Source organism: Oncorhynchus kisutch, linkage group LG19 (assembly GCF_002021735.2).
Source record: "Oncorhynchus kisutch isolate 150728-3 linkage group LG19, Okis_V2, whole genome shotgun sequence".
NCBI lineage: Eukaryota > Metazoa > Chordata > Actinopteri > Salmoniformes > Salmonidae > Oncorhynchus > Oncorhynchus kisutch.
Genome location: NC_034192.2, coordinates 24,549,531 through 24,572,744, shown reverse-complemented (window position 1 = coordinate 24,572,744; position 23,214 = coordinate 24,549,531). Strand labels below are relative to the sequence as shown.

The window sequence follows — 23,214 nt, the reverse complement described above, 5'->3', positions numbered from 1 at the left end:
TCGAAAGCATTCCACAGGGATGCTGGCCCATGTTGACTCCAATGCTTCCCATAGTGTCAAGTTGGCTGGATGTCCATTGGGTGGTTGACATCAGTTGAAAAACCCAGCAGCATTGCAGTTCTTGACACACTCAAACCGGTGCGCCTGGCACCTACTACCCATTCAAATTCACTTGAATCTTTCGTCTTGCCCATTTATATTTATTATGGCTCCCCATTAATGCAGTTTATACATTTTAAAAAACATGACAATACATTCACAGATTTCACAACACTGTGTGCCCTCAGGCTCCTACTCCACCACTACCACATATCTACAGTACTAAATCCCTATTTGGTAGGAAGTTTACATTCACTTAGATTGGATTAACCACTCCACAAATTTCTTGCTTAACAAACTATAGTTTTGGCAAGTCGGTTAGGACATCTACTTTGTATATGACACAAGTAATTTTTCCAACAATTGTTTACAGACAGATTATTTCACTTATATTTCACTGTATCACAATTCCAGTGGGTCAGACGTTTACATACACTAAGTTGGCTGTGCCTTTAAACAGCTTGGAGAATTCCAGAAAATGATGTCATTGCTTTAGATTTTTCTGATAGGCTAATTGACATAATTTTAGAAAATTGGAGGTGTACCTGTGGATGTATTTCAAAGCCTACCTTCAAACTCAGTGCCTCTTTGCATGACATCATGGGATAATCAAAAGAAATCGGCTCATTCTTGTGAGCAATTTCCAAACGCCTGAAGGTACCATGTTCATCTGTACAAATAATAGTACGCAAGTATAAACACCATGGGACCATGCAGCCATCATACCGCTCAGGAAGGAGACGTGTTCTGTCTCCTAGAGATGAACGTACTTTGGTGCGAAAAGTGCAAATCAATCCCAGAACAACAGCAAAGGACCTGGTGAAGATGCTGGAGGAAACAGGTACAAAAGTATCTATATCCACAGTCAAACGAGTCCTATATCGACATAACCTGAAAGGCCGCTCAGCAAGGAAGAAGCCACTGCTCCAAAACCGCCCAAAAAAATCCAGACTACGGTTTGCATCTGCACATGGGGACAAAGATCGTATTTTTTGGGAGAAATGTCCTCTGGTCTGATGAAACAAAAATAGAACTGTTTGGCCATAATGACCATCATTATGTTTGGAGGAAAAAGGGGTAGGCTTGCAAGCCGAAGAACAACATCCCAAACATGAAGCACAGGGGTGGCAGCATCATGTTGTGGGGGTGCTTTGCTGCAGGAGGGCCTGGAGCACTTCACAAAATACATGACATCATGAGGAAAGGAAATTATGTGGATATATTGAAGCAACATCTCAAGACATTGTCGTGGAAAATCGGTTCAAATATGACACTTGCAAGAACTTGTGAAATCAAATAGGCTTTTAATACAAAGTATAGCAAGCCGGAGTGGCGAACACACACCACTTCCCAGAGCCCCGGCTCCTGTATTTATACACATATAGCATATGGGTCCAACCCATATGCAGATAAACATACTTCCCCTAATTCTTCTGCCTACCATTATCTTTTTAGTTCACGCCCAATAACGCCCATATCTGCTTTTCGTCAGATTATAATGGTGGCAAGACCCTTGCTTTGTCCTAAAAATAATATACATTCCTCTATTCTATAGGCTTGCTTTGTCCCTGCACTTAGCTTAAATGCGTTCTTTTGTATGTGTGTTCTTATCTAGGATCAGCAGACTATGTGTCTCCTCTATCTTTAGTGTGTCCAGTTGTCCTAGGCGCCTATGTGTCGCCTTCTCTTCGTGTGGTCTGTTTTTAATGTTCAGCTGTCCTATACTCTCATGGCCTTACTCTGGGCTCCTGTCCTATACAATAGACCATGCATTTTACCAGAATGACAAATCCACTCTAAGTGTATCTTTCTCTTGTGTTACAGTATTATGTTCCTCCCTATATGTACATCTTTCTCCCACAACATCAGTCAGGAAGTCAAAGCTTGGTCGCAAATGGGTCTTCCAAATGGACAGTGACCCCAAACATACTTCCAAAGTTATGGCAAAATGGCTTAACCTCTTTTGGGTATGGGGGCAGTATTTTCACGTCCGGATGAAAAGCATGCCCAAAGTAAACTGCCTGTTACTCAGGCCCAGAAGCTAGGATATGCATATAATTTGTAGATTTGGATATAAAACACTCAAAAATTTCTAAAACTGTTAAAATAATGTCTGTGAGTATAACATAACTGATATGGCAGGCGAAACCCCGAGGACAAACCATCCCACCCCCCAAAAAAACATTTTCAGCCTACCACTGTTTTCAATGGCTGACACTTTTATTATAAGGCGAAATCCTCCCAGATTGCAGTTCCTAGGGCTTCCACTAGATGTCAACAGTCTTTAGAAAGAGTTTCATGCTGGTTTTTGGATAAATTAGCCAGAAATGTTAGTTTTTCTAGGTGGCTCCCATTTTGTCTGTAGTGTTTCCAAGTGCGTGGATGAGAGCGTGTTCTTTGGTATTTTTCTCCGGTAAAGGCAATAACGATTCTCCGTCTTAAATTTTATAGTTTATTTACATATTAGGGTAACTAAGGTTTGATAATAAACATTTTTGTTTGGAAAAGTTTATCAGTAATGTTTGGTATTCATTTTGTATGCATTTTGATGGAGGGAAACTGGGTGGATTATTGACTGAAGCGCGCCAGCAAAACTGAGTTTTTATGGATATAAAGAAAGACATTATTGAACAAAAGGACCATTTGTGATGTATCTGGGACCTTTTGGAGTGCCAACAGAAGAAGATCATCAAAGGTAAGGCATTTATTATATCGCTAATTCTGACTTTCAGGCACCTGCCTGGTTGAAATATATTTTTCATGCTTTGTATGCGGGACGCTGTCCTCAGATAATCGCATGGCGTGCTTACTCCGTAAAGCCTTTTTGAAATCTGACACAGCGGCTGGATTAATAAGAAGTTAAGCTTTATTTTGATGTATTACACTTGTGATTGTATGAAAGTGAAATATTTATAATTCTGTAGTTTGAATTTTGCGCTCTGCAATTTCACCGGATGTTGGCCAGGTGGGACGCTGCCCATAAGAAGTTAAGGACAACAAAGTCAAGGTATTGGACTGGCCATCACAAAGCCCTGAACTCAATCCTATTGAATATTTGTGGGCAAAACTGAAAAAGCGTGCGCGAGCAAGGAGGCCTACAAACCTGACTCAGTTACACCAGCTCTGTCAACCAATTTATTGTGGGAAGCTTGTGGAAGTTTACCCCGAAACGTTTGATCCAAGTTAACCTCTCTGCGCACGGAACTCGCTAGCGGGCTGAAATTCCACAACATACGGTGATCGCTACATAAATAGTCATATTAAACATTCATGGAAATACAAGTGTCTCACATGTATCGAAAGCCTAGAATCTTGCAAATCCAACTGCGTTGTCAGATTTAAAAAAGGATTTACTGCGAAAGAATACGATGCGATTATCTGAGCATAGAGCCCCATAAAAAAACTATTTTAACCAGCACAGGCGTAACATAATCACAAACTGCATTAAAATAAATCGTTTACCTTTGACGATCTTCGTCTGTTTGCAATTCCAATGCTCATTGTTACACAATGCATGATCTTTTGTTTGATAAAATCTGTTTTTATAGCCTAACACATTTTGTGAACCGCTTGTGTCGTGAATTCCGTCTCATTCCATTTTCGACGACACATAACAGGTAAATAACCCACACAGAACGTGACTTTTCCAGTCATGTTTGGTTTCACTGCAATCAACTGGTTTGTTTGTAACACAATCAAATGTGATGGGCCATTTCGCGGGACGTATTGACAGAAAGAAACCGATTTGAAGACAACAAGTCATGACATCATTGTGCACCAATGATTTGCCCACTGTTTCGTTGATTGACTGTCTTTTAACATAATGACCACTGTTCGTCTTGAAATCTAGCTGGGTAGATAGCCAATGAGCTGAGCTAAACGGCAATACGCCATGTTTATGTGTTGCAAGACCAACCATGTAGTAAGCGTCAGCGTAAAGTGAGTCATTCGCTATTGAAGTTTCATACCGGAAAGAGCTATGCATATTACGCACTGCATTGTTTGGTGAACGCGCAGATTCAGCTGTTTATATATCAATCATTATGGCGACTAAGTCAGGGAAAGCTAAATCTAAGTCTAGATATACAGATGTGCACACAATTTTAGAATAAATTGATTGGGAAGGTGAGACAGAGATTGTTGTAGGACGCTTCATTTAGTGATTGTGGAGGAATAATTTTTGAACGGGAGAGGACATCGTTTTGGACTGGTAAGTTCTTATCATGCTAATGCCCTTGTTTGAAATTAATAATATAAAATATTATTTGTGATTTTTTTTACATTTAGAAGCAATATATAAACATGTAATGTCATGAAATGTGAGATGCGTGTGCCTGCCGCCCCACCCCAACCCACATGAAATAGCCTATTTGAGGCTGTTGAGGACAGTAGATCTAGCTGGAATGTCATAATATAAAAGAGACAGTAGATCTAGCAGGTAATAATAATATAATAATATATTCAACCTAATATATTCAACCTTCAACTCTCTATCTGTTTATTATACCTGTTGATACAGGGCTCATATGTGAAACTATTCTAACTGAACATTTTCTTTCACGGTGACACTGACACTGAATGGGAGTCTTATCCGGTGTCCTGTGTGGTGTTAGGGGGCAGTATTTTCATTTTTGGAAAAAAATGTTCCCGTTTTAAACAGGATATTTTGTCAGGAAAAGATGCTAGAATATGCATATAATTGACAGCTTTGGATAGAAAACACTCTAACGTTTTCAAAACTGTAAAGATATTGTCTGTGAGTATAACAGAACTGATGTTGCAGGCGAAAGCCTGAGAAAAATCCAATCCGGAAGTGCCCCAGGTTTTGAAAGCGCTGCGTTCCAATGACTTCCTATTCAGCTGTGAATGTACATGGCTGTAAAGCATATTTTGAAAATCTGAGATGACAGGGTGATTAACAAAAGGCTAAGCTGTGTTCCAATATATTTCACTTGTGATTTTCATGAATAGGAAGATTTTCTAGGAAGATTTATGTCCGTTGCGTTATGCTAATTAGTGTCAGATGATGACAACGGTCCCGTTCATGGGATGGGGTGTCACTACAGGTTAAGTATGCTCTCTCTAATTCTCTCTTTCTCTCTCTCGGAGGACCTGAGCCCTAGGACCATGCGTCAGGACTACCTGGCATGATGACTCCTTGCTGTCCCCAGCCCACCTGGCCTTGCCGCTGTTCCAGTTTCAACTGTTCTGCCTTCGGCTATGGAACCCTAAACTGTTAATTTTTACTCTTGAGGTGCTGTCCTGTTGCACCCTCTACAACCACTGTGATCTCCACCCGGCACAGCCAGAAGAGGACTGGACACCCCTCATAGCCTGGTTCCTCTCTAGGTTTCTTCCTAGGTTTTTGCCTTTCTAGGGAGTTTTTCCTAGCCACCGTGCTTCTACACCTGCATTTGCTTGCTGTTTGGGGTTTTAGGCTGGGGCTATATAAATTTATTTGATTTGATAGAGGACTGAGGGTCTTCCAAATATTGAAAGTGTGTAAATAGTTACCCATGTTATTTTGTAAATGTATATATATATATATATGGTTTTTTTTTAATCAATTATTATTATTATTTTCATTTAATTTTTTTTCCATTTATTTTTCTCAATTTTGGGGGGGGGTGTGTGTTAGAATACCATTTTGGTATTTTGTATATAGTTATTTGTTTCAAAATGTATACCTTCACCAATTTGGCCACTTGGGTACATTTTGGGCTACTTGTGTGGGACACCTGGGTGACTTCATGATAAATGTCATGTAAGCACACTCATTTTGGAAGTTATCATTCTGAAAATTTGCACAAGTACTGTTGCCCTCTTATATTTTTCACTGAAATTGTCCCCATCATCCTATCTGAATGTTTGTTTTATCTTGTTCATTTTAAAGATGATGATGACGTATGTTTTTTTTCATTGTTTTATCTAACCCAGATCTATTGTGTGTTATTCTCCTACATTCAATTCACATTTACACAAACTTCAGAGTGTTTTCTTTCAAATGGTACCAAGAATATGCATTTCCTTGGTTCCGTGACTGAGCTACAAGCTGTTAGATTTGGGTATGTCTTCAGGTGGAAATTGCACAAAGTAGGGGGGGAGCTGCAAGAATTAAACAATTTAAAGGCAATGCTACCAAATACTAATTGAGTGTATGTAAACTTCTGACCCACTGGGAATGTGATGAAATAAATAAAAGCTGAAATAAATCATTCTCTCTACTATTATTCTGACATTTCACATTCTTAAAATAATGTGGTGATCCTAACTGACCTAAGACAGGACATTTTTAAGAGGATTAAGGTCAGGAATTGTGAAAAACGGAGTTTAAATGTATTTGGCTAATGTGTATGTAATCTTCCGACTTCCACTCTATCTACAGTACTAAATCCATGTGTATGTAACGGGCGTATGTTATTGTGTGTGTGTGTGTGTGTATGCATGTGTTTGTGCCAATGTTTGTGTTGCTTCACAGTTCCCGCTATTCCATAAGGTGTTATTTCATCTGTTTTTTAAATCTAATTTTACTGCTTGCATCAGTAACTTGATGTGGAATAGAGTTCCATGTAGTCATGGCTCTATGTAGTACTGTGTGCCTCCCATTGTTTGTTCTGGACTTGTGGACTGTGAAGAGACCTCGTCTTGTGGGGTATGCATGGGTGTCCGAGGTGTGTGCCAGTAGTTTAGACAGACAGCTTGGTGCATTCAACATGTCTACACCACTCATAAATAAAAGTGGTGATGAAGTCAATCTCTCCTCCACTTTCAGCCAGGAGAGATTGACATGCATATTATTAATATTAGCTCTTTGTGTACATTCAAGGACCAACCGTCCTGCCCTGTTCTGAACCAATTGCAATTTTCCTAAGTCCTTTTTTGTTGCATTTGAACACACGACTGAACAGTAGTCTAGGGCCTGTAGGACCTGCCTTGTTGATAGTGTTAAGGCAGAGCATTGCTTTATTATAGACAGACTTCCCCCCCCATCTTAGCTACTACTGCATCAATATGTTTTGAACCCTCTGAATGGCATACATACACAATCCATGTCTCAATGCTTATTTTTTTAACCCATCTCCTCCCCTTCATCTATTTAACAAGTGACATCAATAAGGGATCATAACTTTCACCTGGATTCACCTGGCCTGTCTATGTCATGAAAAGAGCATGTTTTATACACTCATTGTATATCTCATATGTGGTTAGTCACACATGAACGCTGACTGGGGGGGGGGTTGATGTGAAATGGGTTAGATTTGTCCAGGGGGTATTCTGGTTTTGTAAAGGGAAGGGGATAAATAATCATTATTATTATAATAAAAATATTACGAATACATGCGATTTACATAACAATGACCTAAAGATGCTTTAGTAACATTAAAAACAAAAATGTGGAGGAAACATGTGAGTACTGTTACAATGTCATATAATCTTTATGTATTAGTGTTATAAAAAAATATCCATCTGCCTATAGAGTCATATTGTACTTATGCAACAACAACACAAAGAGAGGGTTTTGATGACACTTACATCATCCTCTTTGGTCCCGCCCCAGAAGTTGGTGCCGCCTGCATAGCTTGGGATGTTCAGGACAGCTATGCCCTGCAGGCTGGGGAGGGGGATAGGCCTCCCGTCGCACTAAACACACACACACACACACATTATCATACAGTAACAGAACAAAACTGTCTGCATATGTTCGGTTACAAACTCCCACAATCACAATTAACACCACCAGACATTAATTGAAAAGTCTAAAAACGGATATGCCAATTCCAGATTGCCCAACAGGGTTAGGGTCAGGGTAAGTGGTTATGGTATGACAGTCACGTCTCTTTAGTGTATGGCACACTGAGGCGCATGACACAGATAAAATAGTATATGACGTTCATCATTGTCCGTTTTTGTCTGTTGAAATGTTAACGCATCTCTGCTTTTTTTACGGATGAGTTGCGCACGAACAAAGGCGAATATATTGTTCTTTGTCGGACAAGTTTTTTGTTGGACAATTTCAACTAATCTCCATTGTCGTTCATCCAGCAATGGATGACACCCATTGAAAAACCATTGGCTCCACCCAGAATATTCAGACAAAATCTCAATGTGGCCGTACCGTTAGTTGCACCAACTTGGCTACTGTTGTGTTTTCTTACCTCCAACAATACCTTCTGCTCTAGGTTCTTGTAGGTGCGATGCAGCAGCTCCTTGGTGCCCAGAACCCCGTACCACATCATGTTTTTGGTGCGACTCCTTAACACAGACCGAACCACAAATGAACACAGTGACTGAGCCACAACACACACACACACACACACACACACACGCACACACACACACACACACAAAGAAATGTACTTTATGTTCAACAAACAAAGGTTAGGCTCTTTGTGGAGAGCAGTAGCACAGAACTGGAAGAAATTGCTATTCTAAAGGACAAAACACACCGCTGCCACTCACTGCTTTTAGCCGTTGGTCTTTGCGGTGTGTCTGAACTATAAAGGGATTTTGGGTGTTTCTTCCAAAAATGCTTGATTTTGCTGCGGCAATACAGACATTTTGCAAAGATTTTTGTCCAAATAATCACGAAAATGCACTGACGGGGAGTAATTTCATACAATTCTGAGCATTTTTCCTTGGCGTAACGCTGTGTTCTTATGCTCAAACATTATAAGAAAATCAAAGTGGGCCCCAATTGGTGTGCCCTTCTTGCCCGGTCAGCCAAGACAAAAATACTCCTGAATTAATAATTTTTTGAATTTTCGATGTTGTTGTTTTACTTAGGTGATTGTTATTTCCATAATCTTTTCTACATACTTGATGTCATTTTTGTCGTATAAGTTTGCACTGAAAGCGTTTTTCCAATCCCAAAAGTTAATTTCTAAATGGTTTGGTTTATTTTACAGTTTTACACTGACCAAGAATAGACCCCATGAGACCCAGACCCAATCTATCAAGATCTAGACCCTGTGTATTGAGACCATGACCAGACCAACACTGTATTTATGCAGTCTCAAGACAAAGACCACGAGATCAGACTCCATCTCTGCTTATCACCCTATCCAGTACTGGGTGTATCTGGTTTAGTTAGCAGACAAGAGGCTCTGCCTCATTCCTCAGTTACCTGCACTTCTCTGGATGCTCATCCCTCTTATTGTTGAAGTCCAGTGAGATCTTAGCATCCAGGCCGATCCCAAAGTAGTTGTTCATCACACATTTCTCAGTGTAGCAGTCACTGAAACCAAACACAGTATTATGGTCACTCACAACTCTGGGGCAAAAGGTAGATGATGATGAGGTTGGGCTTAAAGTGATAGTTCACTTCAAACGCATGGGGAAAGCAGAAACATGGAAAGAGGAACGCAAAACTCATTCAATACACCACTAGCTAGTTCAATCCATTTCCACTAGCATTGCTCCATGCTCCAAAGACACTGGTCAGGAGATTCTAGACATTGTTTAATAACCAGGTAAAAACCTACAAACGGTTTGGATGAAATAACAACAGTTGAGTTGAAAATAATCTAAAACCTAAAAAGTTAACTAACCCTTTAAGGGAAGGAGGAGAAAGACTGAAACGGGACACTCACAAGGTCTCTGGGTCGCAGCTGAAGGAGTCAGCATTGACCAGCAGTCTGCTGATGACTGAACTGCTGGAGAGGGAGCCAGAGATACCAGCCTTGAGACCTGAACACACACATAAACACACACACATTTAACACACACTGACAAATAATTGAGCACAAAGAGAGCAAAAGTATATCACAGGAATATAAAGTGTAATATTGTTAAAAGTCGGTGCACTAGAGCTGAGCGACTAACCAAAATGTCAGCAATTTTTCGTTATTTAAACAACTAATTGTCCAACGTTGGTTCAATTCTTTGAATTCAATTTTCTGTGAGTTCAATAAGCTGTGAGTTCAATGTGAGTTTCTCTAGAGATTAATCAGATCATGCCAAAACTGTGCGTTGTAGTTGGGAGCCTACAGGCCAATGTTCTACATAATTATCAAGTTTTCTGGGCAACCCTAACTACAATGACCATAATCCATTGCGTGGATACTTGTCAGGTCTGTGTTTCTTTTTCGCCTGCTACGTAAGGGACAGAAGAATGTGGACCGTGAGGGGATACATAGTAGGCAGTTTCTTCGCAAGGTATATTTACCTGAAAATACATGATCTAAGTGATTGATAGTTGGTATTCAGCAGTCCTAAATGTATGCCTTATTTACAGTTGAAGTCGGAAGTTTACAGACACCTTAACCAAATACATTTCAACTCAGTTTTTCACAATTCCTGACATTAATCCTAGTAAAAATTCCCTGTCTTAGGTCAGTTAGGATCACCACGTTATTTTAAGAATGTGAAATGTCAGAATAATAGTAGAGAGAATGATTTATTTCAGCTTTTATTTCTTTCATCACATTCCCAGTGGGTCAGAAGTTCACAAACACTCAATTAGTATTTGGTAGCATTGTCTTTAAATTGTTTAACTTGGGTCAAACGTTTCGGGAAGCCTTCCACAAGCTTCCCACAATAAATTGGGTGAATTTTGGCCCATTCCTCCTGAGCTGGTGTAACTGAGTCAGGTTTGTAGGCCTCCTTGCTTGCACATGCTTTTTCAGTTCTGCCCATACATTTTCTATGGGATTGAGGTCAGGGCTTTGTGATGGCCACTCCAATACCTTGACTTTGTTGTCTTTAAGCCATTTTGCCACAACTTTGGAAGTATGCTAGGGGTCATTGTCCATTTGGAAGACACATTTGCGACCAAGCTTTAACTTCCTGACTGATGTCTTGAGATGTTGCTTCAATATATCCACATAATTTTATTTCCTCATGATGCAGTCTATTTTGTGAAGTGCACCAGTCCCTTGTGCAGAATAGCACCCCCACAACATGATGCTGCCACCCCAGTTCTTCACGGTTGGGATGGTGTTCTTCAGCTTGCAAGCCGCCCCCTTTTCCTCCAAACATAACGATGGTCATTATGGCCAAACAGTTCTATTTTTGTTTAATCAGACCAGAGGACATTTCTCCAAAAAGTACGAACTTGGTCTCTTTTTTAATGGCGATTTTGGAGTAGTGGCTTCTTCCTTGCTGTGCGGCCTTCCAGGTTGAGTCGATATACGACTCGTTTGACTTTGGATATAGATACTTTTGTACCGGTTTCCTCCAGCATCTTCACAAGGTCCTTTGCTGGTGTTCTGGGATTGATTTGCACTTTTTGCACCAAAGTACGTTCATCTCCAGGAGACAGAACGCATCTCCTTCCTGAGCGATATGATGGCTGCGTGGTCCCATGGAGTTTATACTTGCATACTATTGTTTGTACAGATGAACGTGGTACCTTCAGGCATTTGGAAATTGCTCCCAAGGATGAACCAGAACCAGACAAGAGGTCTTGGCTGATTTCCCCATGATGTAAAGCAAAGAGGCACTGAGTTTGAAGGTAGGCCTTGACATCCACAGGTACACCTCCAAGTGACTCAAATTATGTCAATTGGCCTATCAGAAGCTTCTAAAGCAATGACATCATTTTCTGGAACTTTCCAAGCTGTTTAGAGGCACAGTCAACTTGTAGACTTCTGACCCACTGGAATTGTGATACAGTGAACTATATGTTAAATAATCTGTCTGTAAACAATTGTTGGACAAAGTAGACGTCCTAACCAACTTGCCAAAGCTATAGTTTGTTAATAAGAAAATTGTGGAGTGGTTTAAAAACTAGTTTTAATGACTCCAATCTAAGTGCATGTAAACTTCCGACTTCAACTGTACTTTGCTTTGAAGAACTACTAAAATAGTGATTTTGTCAGACAGCATAGGCAGCAGTTCTATAGAGATGAGATGATTACTTGGAATTAAATAATATGATCAAACAAAACAAATGTTATATACACCAACTGAAATATTTTATTAAAGTAAAGTAATGTGAATAACTGATGGTTATTAAGTGATTAACAGTAATGGGCAGTCACTACTATCCAGGGACTTTTATTATTTGTTTTATTCTGTGTTGTTACAGCATTCAACCCACATAATGCATAGTGCATTTGTCTAAAAAAGATATTGAAAATTGTGATTTGTTTTTTATAATCGAACAGACTTCAAAAAGCACTAATCGCACAGCACTACAGTGTACAATAGTGTCCAAGGGAGTAGGGGTTGATTTGGGATTAGGGAACTGAGGGCCCTCGGTACAGAGCTGGTGAGAACTTATGCCCTTACTTGGGTAGAGGATCTTGGTGTTGAGCATCGGCATGTTCTCGCGACTTCCTGTCTGGGCGGGAAGTAACGCAGAACTGCTCACTGACAGGCTTCCTTTGCTGATGAGCTTCTCACAAGGAGTCTTGGACACTACAGGATGAAATAAAGACACAGAAAGACATGAGACACTGGGATCTTGATTAAAGGCCCACTCCTTAAATTTGAAAAATGCACATTTATAAGTGATAATCTTCAATACTAAATAGGCACGCATCTTTAATTAAAATCATCAATTTCGTCTGGGCCGTGTTCATTAGGGCATGCAATTAAAAACAATTTAAAAGGTGATCCTTCCCTGGTTCGGACTGTTTTCTCATGTTTGGTACCAAATTAACACAACCCAGGTTAGGAGACTCAGGGTTCAATGACTAACCTCTGCGGACTGGATGGCCCCTGGTGCTGTTACAGGCGTTCCCGCTGTAGGACGACTGCAGAGACAGCTTGTCCTGCTCTTCCTCCTCCTCCTCCTCCACCCCCAGAGTAAACACCTCCTGAGTCTGGGCATTCTGCTCGTCCACCGCTGATAGAAGAATGGAGAGAAAGACCGTTCAGCAACAAGAGCAGGTATGTTGAAAAAGTAGAGAGGTAAAACCGCTCTCTTTTGGATAAGTATAGATAGCAACTATATTATATGGGGGTCGGGGTACATCCATTCCATTTCGCTTCACTCAATTCAGGAAGTTAACTGAAATTCCTATTCCAATAACTATCATAGCCTGATCTGAGACTGGCCACAAGATTGCCCAGGAGTCCTGCTCTACTGTTGCAATGCTTATGGCATTGAAGTTTTCGTCTGTCCTCTGTTTTTATGTAACATATGAAACATCAAATATGCCAAGTCGGTCAGTGTAGTCTACTATGTTTAAAAAAAAAAATATTATACCACAGACAAAAACTTCCCTTACAGGACAAATAACCTTACTGTAAATCTAATTCCAATATTCAGAATTGCTTTTCACGGAAGTCTTTCAGTTTACTTCCTGAATTGACCCATACCAATTAGAACAGAAGTAGCGGTAGGAAGGTAACATCTCACCTTTCTCAGTGTGCTCGATTATCTGCCTGATGGCTTTCTTCAGGCTGTTGGCTCTCAGCATCAGCTGTTCCCTGGGTTTAAAGATGGCCGTCAGGGGCCTGGGGGAGCACGAGATGGTGGCGGGTGCGGGCGACGATGGCACCAGAACTCCCTCGCCCTCCTCCTGCTCCTCAGCGATGGTGGGGGGGGGGGCAGGCATCATAGTAGATGCCTGCGCCTCCTCGTTGAGCGTCTTCAGCAGCGAGTCCAGCTTTTCCCTCAGAACCCCACACTGCAACCAACCGACCAATCAGCAACAGCTCTGATTCACTTGATTAGTGCAAATATGGCTGGAGGGAGTTTCCACCATATCTCCTAAACCAGTCATTTACATAAAATCAGTGAAGGGATGTCATCAAGGTGAGATAATTGGTACAAAGCCATGGTTCCTCACAGCTTACCTTCTTGGCCATAGCCTCTGACTCCTCGGAGCTCTCCTTGTTCTTCTCGTAGGCCTTCCCCACTCGAGCCACAAAGTCCTTCACTGTTTCACACAGTACCCTACGAACATGCACAACACACAACACACTCAGGGCAACGGAAACCTACACCTAAGAAACGGTATGGAGTGAGCAGGCAGACAGACTGATTGAAGCGACAAACATACTTAGCTGAGGAGATGACCACTGAGTGCTGATCTGAAGTCAAGATCTTGGACAGGTGGGCTGCAACAGAGTCTTCGTAGGTCAGAATCTGTTGCACCTGTGGCACAGGTAACAATCAAGGTCAAAAACAGGCTAGTCTTCAGGAATTGTGTCTTGAACTGCAGAGCATCACCACCTACAGTGCAACATACAGTGCATTCGGAAATTGTTCAGACCCCTTGACTTTTCCACATTTTGTTACGTTATAGATTATTCTAAAATTGATTAAATCGTCCCCCCCCCCCTATCAATCTACACACAAAAAAATGACAAAGCAAAAACAGGTTTCTATAAATTTTTGCAATTATAATGATTTTTTAAAAACCTGGAAATATCACATTTACATAAGTTTTCAGACCCTTTACTCAGTCCTTTGTTGAAGCACCTTCCTTCGGCAAATCTGATCACGACTCCCTTTCTACAGGCAGAAACTCAAACAGGAAATACATGTGCTCAGGTCTATTCAACGCTGGTGTGACCAATCAGATTCCATGCTTTAAGATTGTTTTGCACACACGAACTGGGACATGTTCCGGGTAGCCTCTGAGAATAACATTGACGGATACACAGTTCATCAGGAAGTGTATAGGAGATGTTGTACCCACTGTAACTATTAAAACCTACCCAAACCAGAAACAGTGGATAGATGGCAGCATTTGCTCAAAACTGAAAGTGCGAACCACCGCATTTAACCATGGCAAGGTGACTGGGAATATTGCCAAATACAAACAGTGTAGTTATTCCCTCCGTAAGGCAATCAAACAGGCATAACGTCAGTAGAGACAAAGTGGAGTCACAATTCAACGCCTCAAACATGAGACGTACGTGGCCGGGTCGACAGACAATCACGGACTACAAATGGAAAACCAGCCACGTCGCGGACACCGTCGTCTTGCTTCCGGACAAGCTAAACACCTTCTTCACCCGCTTTGAGGATAACACAGTGCCACCGATGCAGCACGCTACCAAGGACTGGGGGCTCTCCTTCTCTGTGGCCGACGTAAGACATTTAAGAGTGTTAACCCTCGCAAGGCTGCCGGCCCAGACAGCCTTCAGAGCTGCCGGCCCAGACGACCTTCAGAGCATGAGCAGACCAGCTGGCTGGAGTGTTTACAGACATATATTAACTCTGTCCCTATCCCAGTCTGCTGTCCCCACTTGCTTCAAGATTGTTTACATTGTACATAGTTTACATTGTACATTGTTCCTGTACCCAAGAAAGCATAGGTAACTGAACAAAATGACTATCACCCCGTAGCACTCACTTCTGTCATCATGAAGTGCTTTGAGAGGCTAGTTAAGGATCATATCACCTATACCTTACCTGACACCCTAGACCCACTTCAATTTGCTTACCGCCCCAATAGATCCACAGACGATGCAATTGCCATCGTACTGCACACTATCCTATTCCACGTGGAGAAGAGGAATACCTATGTAAGAATGCTGTTAATTGACTTGAGCTCAGCATTCAACACAATAGTACCCTCCAAGCTCATCATTAAGCTCAGGGTCCTGGGTCTGAACCCTGCCTTGTGCAATCGGTTCCTGGACTTCCAGATGTGCCACACCCAGATGGTGAAAGTAGGAAACAACACACCCCACAAGGGTGAGTGTTCACCCCCTCCTTGTACTCCCTGTTCACCCATGACTGCATGGCCACGCGCACCTCCAACTCAATCAAGTTTACCAACGACACAACATTGGTAGGCCTGATTACCAACAATGACGAGACAGCCTACAAGGAAGAGGTGAGGGTACTGGGAGAGTGGTGCCAGTTAAATAATCTCTTACTCAATGTCAACAAAACAAAGGAGCTTATCGTAGACTTCAGGAAAGAGCAGAGGGAGCACACCCTTATCCATATCGATGGGACAGCAGTGAAGAAGGTGGAAAGGAGGCTGAAGAAATATGGCTTGTCACCTAAAACCCTCACAAACTTTTACAGATGCACAATTGAAAGCATCCTGTCGGGCTGTATCACCGCTTGGTACGGCAACTGCGTTTGGGTGTTCACTTCTGCAAACATTTGGGGATTTATTACTTTGTTTATTGTCACTTCCTGTTGTACACAGAACAAGGAAGAGCTCAGTTTTGTTTGTTTGGAAAGTTTATTGTTTAAAAGTATATTGGAAAGTTTTTGGTAGCTACCTAGCTTCTTATGTTGGATCCCGTGACGCAGTTGGCATCAGTTGCTGGGACTGCTTGCATCTTTACAGTTATCCTGCCGACCAAGGACGGGTCTGAGGAGCTATTTGGCGTCACAGCTAGCCTAGCTGCTAGCTAGCTGGACATCAAGCTAGCGAGGTGTTCTTGAACGCAGCCCGCGACGCAGTTAGCCATTGTGGCTGGGACCCGCGGATTGTCCCGAGTTTGTGGCTGTCTAGATCCTTGCTGTTTGTTGTTTTCAATTTTCCCTGTCACCTGCCCTGTCTGGAACTGCGAGGTGTAACAAGCCTAACATACATTGCTAGCTATCATGACAAAGACCAAGCCGGCGGGAGTACCGTTGAGGACAGTGCCAGTGGTGTCTATCACACGTTGAGGATCTTTTAATTAACAAAAAGAAACCTATAAGCAGTTGTTACAACAACAAGAACAAAGTTTCAAGTGTTTTGTTCATATACTTGTGGATTCTACTAATAAAAGAATGGACAAAATGACCAGAGAGGTTCAGGACCTGAAGAATAGTTTGCAATTCTCCCAGGGTCAGCTCGACGAGTTGAAATAGGAGAACGGCATGATGACAGCAATCTATAAACCATTGAGAGAGGACATCAGTTCTGTATGTGAATCCATGATAACAATGACAGAGAAATGTGATTATCTCGAGGGACAATCAAGGCGAAACAACATGGTTGTGGACGGAATTGCAGAATCTGCCCGAGACGTGGATGGAGTCTGAGGACAAAGTGAGGGAAATTATCTCTGAGAAATTGAAGATGGACCACAGGAAGATTGAGGTGGAGCGCACACCCACAGGACTGGAAAACCCACCGCCGGTCCAGGTGATAGGCCCAGGCCGATAGTGGTCAAGTTCCTAAGGTTCATGGACAAGGTAGCTATTCTTTGCGCCAGAAGAGGAAAGAACTGATCCCAGCCATGAAAGCTGCCAGAGCACGTGGGGACATTGCGTACATCTGCTACAACAGGCTCATTGTTCACACTCCCACCCAGAAGCCTGGAAGGGATGAGAGAGTCAAGCCTATGGGTTCATAGCCTCAAACCCGCAGCACACACACCAATTGATTAATGGACTGCTGAATGTATATTTTTTTCTCTTGCTTTGTCTGCTCTTTTCAATATTATGTCCATCTCTAATAAGCTACCCAGGAAAGGGCTGAAAATAACCCATATTAATATATGTAGCCTTAGAAATAAGGTTTATGAAATCAATAACTTGTTAACATCAGATAAGATTCATACAGTGCCTTGCGAAAGTATTCGGCCCCCTTGAACTTTGCGACCTTTTGCCACATTTCAGGCTTCAAACATAAAGATATAAAACTGTATTTTTTTGTGAAGAATCGACAACAAGTGGGACACAATCATGAAGTGGAACGACATTTATTGGATATTTCAAACTTTTTTAACAAATCAAAAACTGAAAAATTGGGCGTGCAAAATTATTCAGCCCCTTTACTTTCAGTGCCGCAAACTCTCTCCAGAAGTTCAGTGAGGATCTCTGAATGATCCAATGTTGACCTAAATGATTAATGATGATAAATACAATCCACCTGTGTGTAATCAAGTCTCCGTATAAATGCACCTGCACTGTGATAGTCTCAGAGGTCCGTTAAAAGCGCAGAGAGCATCATGAAGAACAAGGAACACACCAGGCAGGTCCAAGATACTGTTGTGAAGAAGTTTAAAGCCGGATTTGGATACAAAAAGATTTCCCAAGTTTTAAACATCCCAAGGAGCACTGTGCAAGCAATAATATTGAAATGGAAGGAGTATCAGACCACTGCAAATCTACCAAGACCTGGCCGTCCCTCTAAACTTTCAACTCATACAAGGAGAAGACTGATCAGAGATGCAGCCAAGAGGCCCATGATCACTCTGGATGAACTGCAGAGATCTACAGCTGAGGTGGGAGACTCTGTCCATAGGACAACAATCAGCCTTATATTGCACAAATCTGGCATTTATGGAAGAGTGGCAAGAAGAAAGCCATTTCTTAAAGATATCCATAAAAAGTGTCGTTTAAAGTTTGCCACAAGCCACCTGGGAGACACACCAAACATGTGGAAGAAGGTGCTCTGGTCAGATGAAACCAAAATTGAACTTTTTGGCAACAATGCAAAACGTTATGTTTGGCGTAAAAGCAACACCTTGAACACACCATCCCCACTGTCAAACATGGTGGTGGCAGCATCATGGTTTGGGCCTGCTTTTCTTCAGCAGGGACAGGGAAGATGGTTAAAATTGATGGGAAGATGGATGGAGCCAAATACAGGACCATTCTGGAAGAAAACCTGATGGAGTCTGCAAAAGACCTGAGACTGGGACGGAGATTTTTCTTCCAACAAGACAATGATCCAAAACATAAAGCAAAATCTACAATGGAATGGTTCAAAAATAAACATATCCAGGTGTTAGAATGGCCAAGTCAAAGTCCAGACCTGAATCCAATCGAGAATCTGTGGAAAGAACTGAAAACTGCTGTTCACAAATGCTCTCCATCCAACCTCGCTGAGCTCGAGCTGTTTTGCAAGGAGGAATGGGAAAAAAATTCAGTCTCTCGATGTGCAAAACTGATAGAGACATACCCCAAGCGACTTACAGCTGTAATCGCAGCAAAAGGTGGCGCTACAAAGTATTAACTTAAGGGGGCTGAATAATTTTGCACGGCCAATTTTTCAGTTTTTGATTTGTTAAAAATGTTTGAAATATCCAATAAATGTCGTTCCACTTCATGATTGTGTCCCACTTGTTGTTGATTCTTCACAAAAAAATACAGTTTTATATCTTTATGTTTGAAGCCTGAAATGTGGCAAAAGGTCGCAAAGTTCAAGGGGGGCGAATACTTTCGCAAGGCACTGTATATTAGCCATTTCTGAGACTCACTTAGATAATCCATTTGATGATACATCAGTAGCAATACAAGGATATAACATTTATAGAAGAGACAAAAATGCTTATGGATCAGATCAGACACACACACACACACACACACACACACACACACACTGGGGCAAAAAAAGTATTTAGTCAGCCAACAATTGTGCAAGTTCTCCCACTTAAAAAGATGAGAGTGGCCTGTAATTTTCATCATAGGTACACTTCAACTATGACAGACAAAGTGAGAAGACAAAAAATCCAGAAAATCACATTGTAGGATTTTTAATGAATTTATTTGCAAATTATGGTGGAAAATAAGTATTTGGTCACCTACAAGCAAGATTTCTGGCTCTCACAGACCTTCTTTAAGAGGCTCCTCTGTCCTCCACTCGTTACCTGTATTCATGGCACCTGTTTGAACTTGTTGTCAGTATAAAAGACACCTGTCCACAACCTCAAACAGTCACACTCCAAACTCCACTATGGCCAATACCAAAGAGTTGTCAAAGGACACCAGAAACAAAATTGTAGACCTGCACCAGGCTGGGAAGACTGAATCTGCAATAGGTAAGCAGCTTGGTTTGAAGAAATCAACTGTGGGAGCAATTATTAGGAAATGGAAGACATACAAGACCACTGATAATCTCCCTCGATCTGGGGCTCCACGCAAGATCTCACCCCGTGGGGTCAAAATTATCACAAGAACGGTGAGCAAAAATCCCAGAACCACACGGGGGGACCTAGTGAATGACCTGCAGAGAGCTGGGACCAAAGTAACAAAGCCTACCAGTAACACACTACGTCGCCAGGGACTCAAATCCTGCAGTGCCAGACGTGTCCCCCTGCTTAAGCCAGTACATGTCCAGGCCCGTCTGAAGTTTGCTAGAGAGCATTTGGATGATCCATAAGAAGATTGGGAGAATGTCATATGGTCAGATGAAGCGAAAATGTTTTGGTAAAAACTCAACTCGTCATGTTTGCAGGACAAAGACTGCTGAGTTGCATCCAAAGAACACCATACCTACTGTGAAGCATTGGGGTGGAAACATCATGCTTTGGGGCTGTTTATCTACAAAGGGACCAGGACGACTGATCCGTGTAAAGGAAAGAATGAATGGGGCCATGTATCGTGAGATTCTGAGTGAAAACCTCCTTCCATCAGCAAGGGCATTGAAGATGAAACGTGGCTGGGTCTTTCAGCATGACAATGATCCCAAACACTGGAGTGGCCTAGCCAGTCTCCAGATCTCAACCCCATAGAAAATCTTTGGAGGGAGTTGAAAGTCCATGTTGCCCAGCAACAGCCCCAAAACATCACTGCTCTAGAGGAGATCTGCATGGAGGAATGGGCCAAAATACCAGCAACAGTGTGTGAAAACCTTGTGAAGACTTACAGAAAACGTTTGACCTCTGTCATTGCCGACAAAGGGTATATAACAAAGTATTGAGATAAACTTTTGTTATTGACCAAATACTTATTTTCCACCATAATTTGCAAATAAATTCATTAAAAATCCTACAATGTGATTTTCTGGATTTTGTTTCCTCATTTTGTCTGTCATAGTTGAAGTGTACCTATGATGAAAATTACAGGCCTCTCTCATCTTTTTAAGTGGGAGAACTTGCACAATTGGTGGCTGACTAAATACTTTTTTGCCCCTCTGTAGATAGATAGATAGATAGATTGAGAGCCATATCCCTGTAATGCTTAGAGAAGATCTTATGTCAAGTGTTATTGAAGTGTTGTGGCTGCAGGTTCACTTGGCACATCTAAAACCTTTTCTATTGGGGTGTTGCTATAGGCCACCAAGTGCTAACAGTCAGTATCTAAATCATATGTGTGAAATGCTGGATAGTGTAGGTGATGTAAACAGAGTGGTCTACTTTTTTGGGGACCTGGTTTTCAATCAAGCTGTCCGCTCAAGAGGAAGCTTCTTACTGTAACCAGTGCCTGTAATCTAGTTCAGGTTATTAATCAACCTAACATAGTGTTAACAAACACTACAGGAACAAGATCATCCACATGTATTGATCACATTTTTACTAATGCAGTAAAACTTTGTTCTAAAGGTATATCCATACCCATTGGATGCAGAGATCACAATATAGTGGCATAGTGGCTATATCCAGGAAAGGCAGAGTTCCAACAGCTGGGCCTAAAATAGTGTATAAGAGATCATACAAAAGATTTTGCGGTGACTCTTATGTGGATGATGTTAAAAATATTTGTTGGTCTGATGTCATTAATGATATCATTAATCCAGACGCTGCACTTGATGAATTTATGAAATTGCTTCATCCAATTACTGATAAACATGCACCTGTTAAGAAACTGACTGTCAGAACTGTTAAGGCTCCATGGATTGATGAGGAATTGAAAAACTGTATGGTTGAAAAAGACGGGGCAAAAGGAGGGGCTCATAAGTCTGGCTGTACATCTGACTGGCTTACTTACTGCAATTTGAGAAATTATGTGACTAAACTCAACAAATAGAAGAATACACTTTATTATGAAGCCAAGATCAATTAAATAAAGGATGGGAAAAAAACTTTGGAGTACTTTAAATTAAATTATGGGCAGGAAGACAAATTCAACTCCATCTTTCATCAAATTAGATGGCTTATTCATCACAAAACCATTTGATGTAGCCAATTATTTTAATGATTATTTCATTGGCAAAGTGGACATACTTGGGCAGGAAATGACCACAACAAACAGTGAGCCATTATATTTATGTATTTAAAAAAAAGAATAACGAAAGAATAGCAGTGCAAGTTTGAATTGTGTAAAGTTTGTGTGGGAGAAGTGGAAAAATGATTGTTAACAATCAATAATGACAAACCTGGCATTGACAACTTAGATGGAAAGCTACTAAGGATGGTAGCTGACTCTATAGCCACTCCTGTCTGTCAAATGTTTTATCTGAGCCTAGAGGAAAGTTTTGTCCTCAGGCCTGGAGGGAAGCCACAGTAATTCCACTACCCAAGAGTGGTAAAGCGGCCTTTACTGGCACTAACAACAGATTTATATTCCATTCCTTACTTAGATTTGTGTGTATTAGGTTGCTGTTGTGGAATTGTTAGACTACATGTTAGATATTGCTGTCCTGTCAGAACTAGAAGCACAAGCATTTCACTGCAATCGCAATAACATCTACTAACCATGTGTACGTGACCAATAAAATTTGATTTGATTTATCTTAGCACATATACCTTCATTTATCATAGACTATGCCGGACATATTGGATGAAAACTTGACAGATAAAGGGGGTATCATTTCCAAGTTACAGTATTTGGTCCATATAGTTTTTAATAACATCACAACATAAAAAACAATATGACATTAGTTTTCTACATCTCCCCACTGACCCATTTCCCCATGTTAGAATTATTGTTCCATTATCCACTTGTGGGCGTTAAGAGTTTTGGGCGGGCAAAAATCTCTCTAGATGAAGGCATTTCCTTGGTTGATACAAAAGGGTAGAGAGAGAGTTCTCTCCTGCTTAAATTTATGACCGGGTGTGAGCTGTCAAACCGGTACAGTGCCCTCCACCCCCCTTTGCAGGTGGGAGAGGGTCTGGTTATTGTCAGACACTGCCAAGCTGATCTGACCCATTGTTATCCTCACAAGACAATCATGATACTGCCACAATAATGCTTCACCGTAGGGATGGTGCCAAAGTGTTAAATCGTGGTTTCATCAGACCAGAGAATCTTGTTTCTCATGGTCTGAGAGTCCTTTAGGTGCCTTTTGGCAAACTCCAAGTGGGCTGTCATGTGCCTTTTACTGAGGAGTGGCTTCCGTCTGGCCACTCTACCATAAAGGCCTGATTGGTAGAGTGCTGCAGAGATTGTTGTCCTTCTGGAAGGTTCTCCCATCTCCACAGAGGAGCTCTGGAGCTCTGTGACCATCGGGTTCTTAGTCACCTCCCTGACCAAGGAATATCTCCCCCGATTGCTCAGTTTGGCAGGCAGCCAGCTCTAGGAAGAGTCTTGGTGGCTCCAAAATTCTTCCATATAAGAATGATGGAGGCCAGTGTTCTTGGGGACCTTCAATGCTG

General features: G+C 41.5%; 1 protein-coding gene across 3 annotated transcripts in view; it reads right to left on the bottom strand.

The window, feature by feature from the left end:
- The window catches only part of dgkd (diacylglycerol kinase delta), a 130,523-nt gene that overhangs the window by 45,628 nt on the left and 61,681 nt on the right, over positions 1 to 23,214 (bottom strand). For all 3 annotated transcript variants that reach the window (XM_031797590.1, XM_031797591.1, XM_031797592.1), the window contains 9 exons: positions 14,052 to 14,146; positions 13,846 to 13,945; positions 13,406 to 13,676; positions 12,743 to 12,889; positions 12,331 to 12,459; positions 9,690 to 9,786; positions 9,224 to 9,334; positions 8,256 to 8,352; positions 7,633 to 7,740 (listed from right to left, as the gene is read on the bottom strand). In XM_031797590.1, the coding sequence (XP_031653450.1) occupies positions 7,633 to 7,740; positions 8,256 to 8,352; positions 9,224 to 9,334; positions 9,690 to 9,786; positions 12,331 to 12,459; positions 12,743 to 12,889; positions 13,406 to 13,676; positions 13,846 to 13,945; positions 14,052 to 14,146 (1,155 nt within the window). The remainder of the gene's footprint in view (positions 1 to 7,632; positions 7,741 to 8,255; positions 8,353 to 9,223; positions 9,335 to 9,689; positions 9,787 to 12,330; positions 12,460 to 12,742; positions 12,890 to 13,405; positions 13,677 to 13,845; positions 13,946 to 14,051; positions 14,147 to 23,214) is intronic.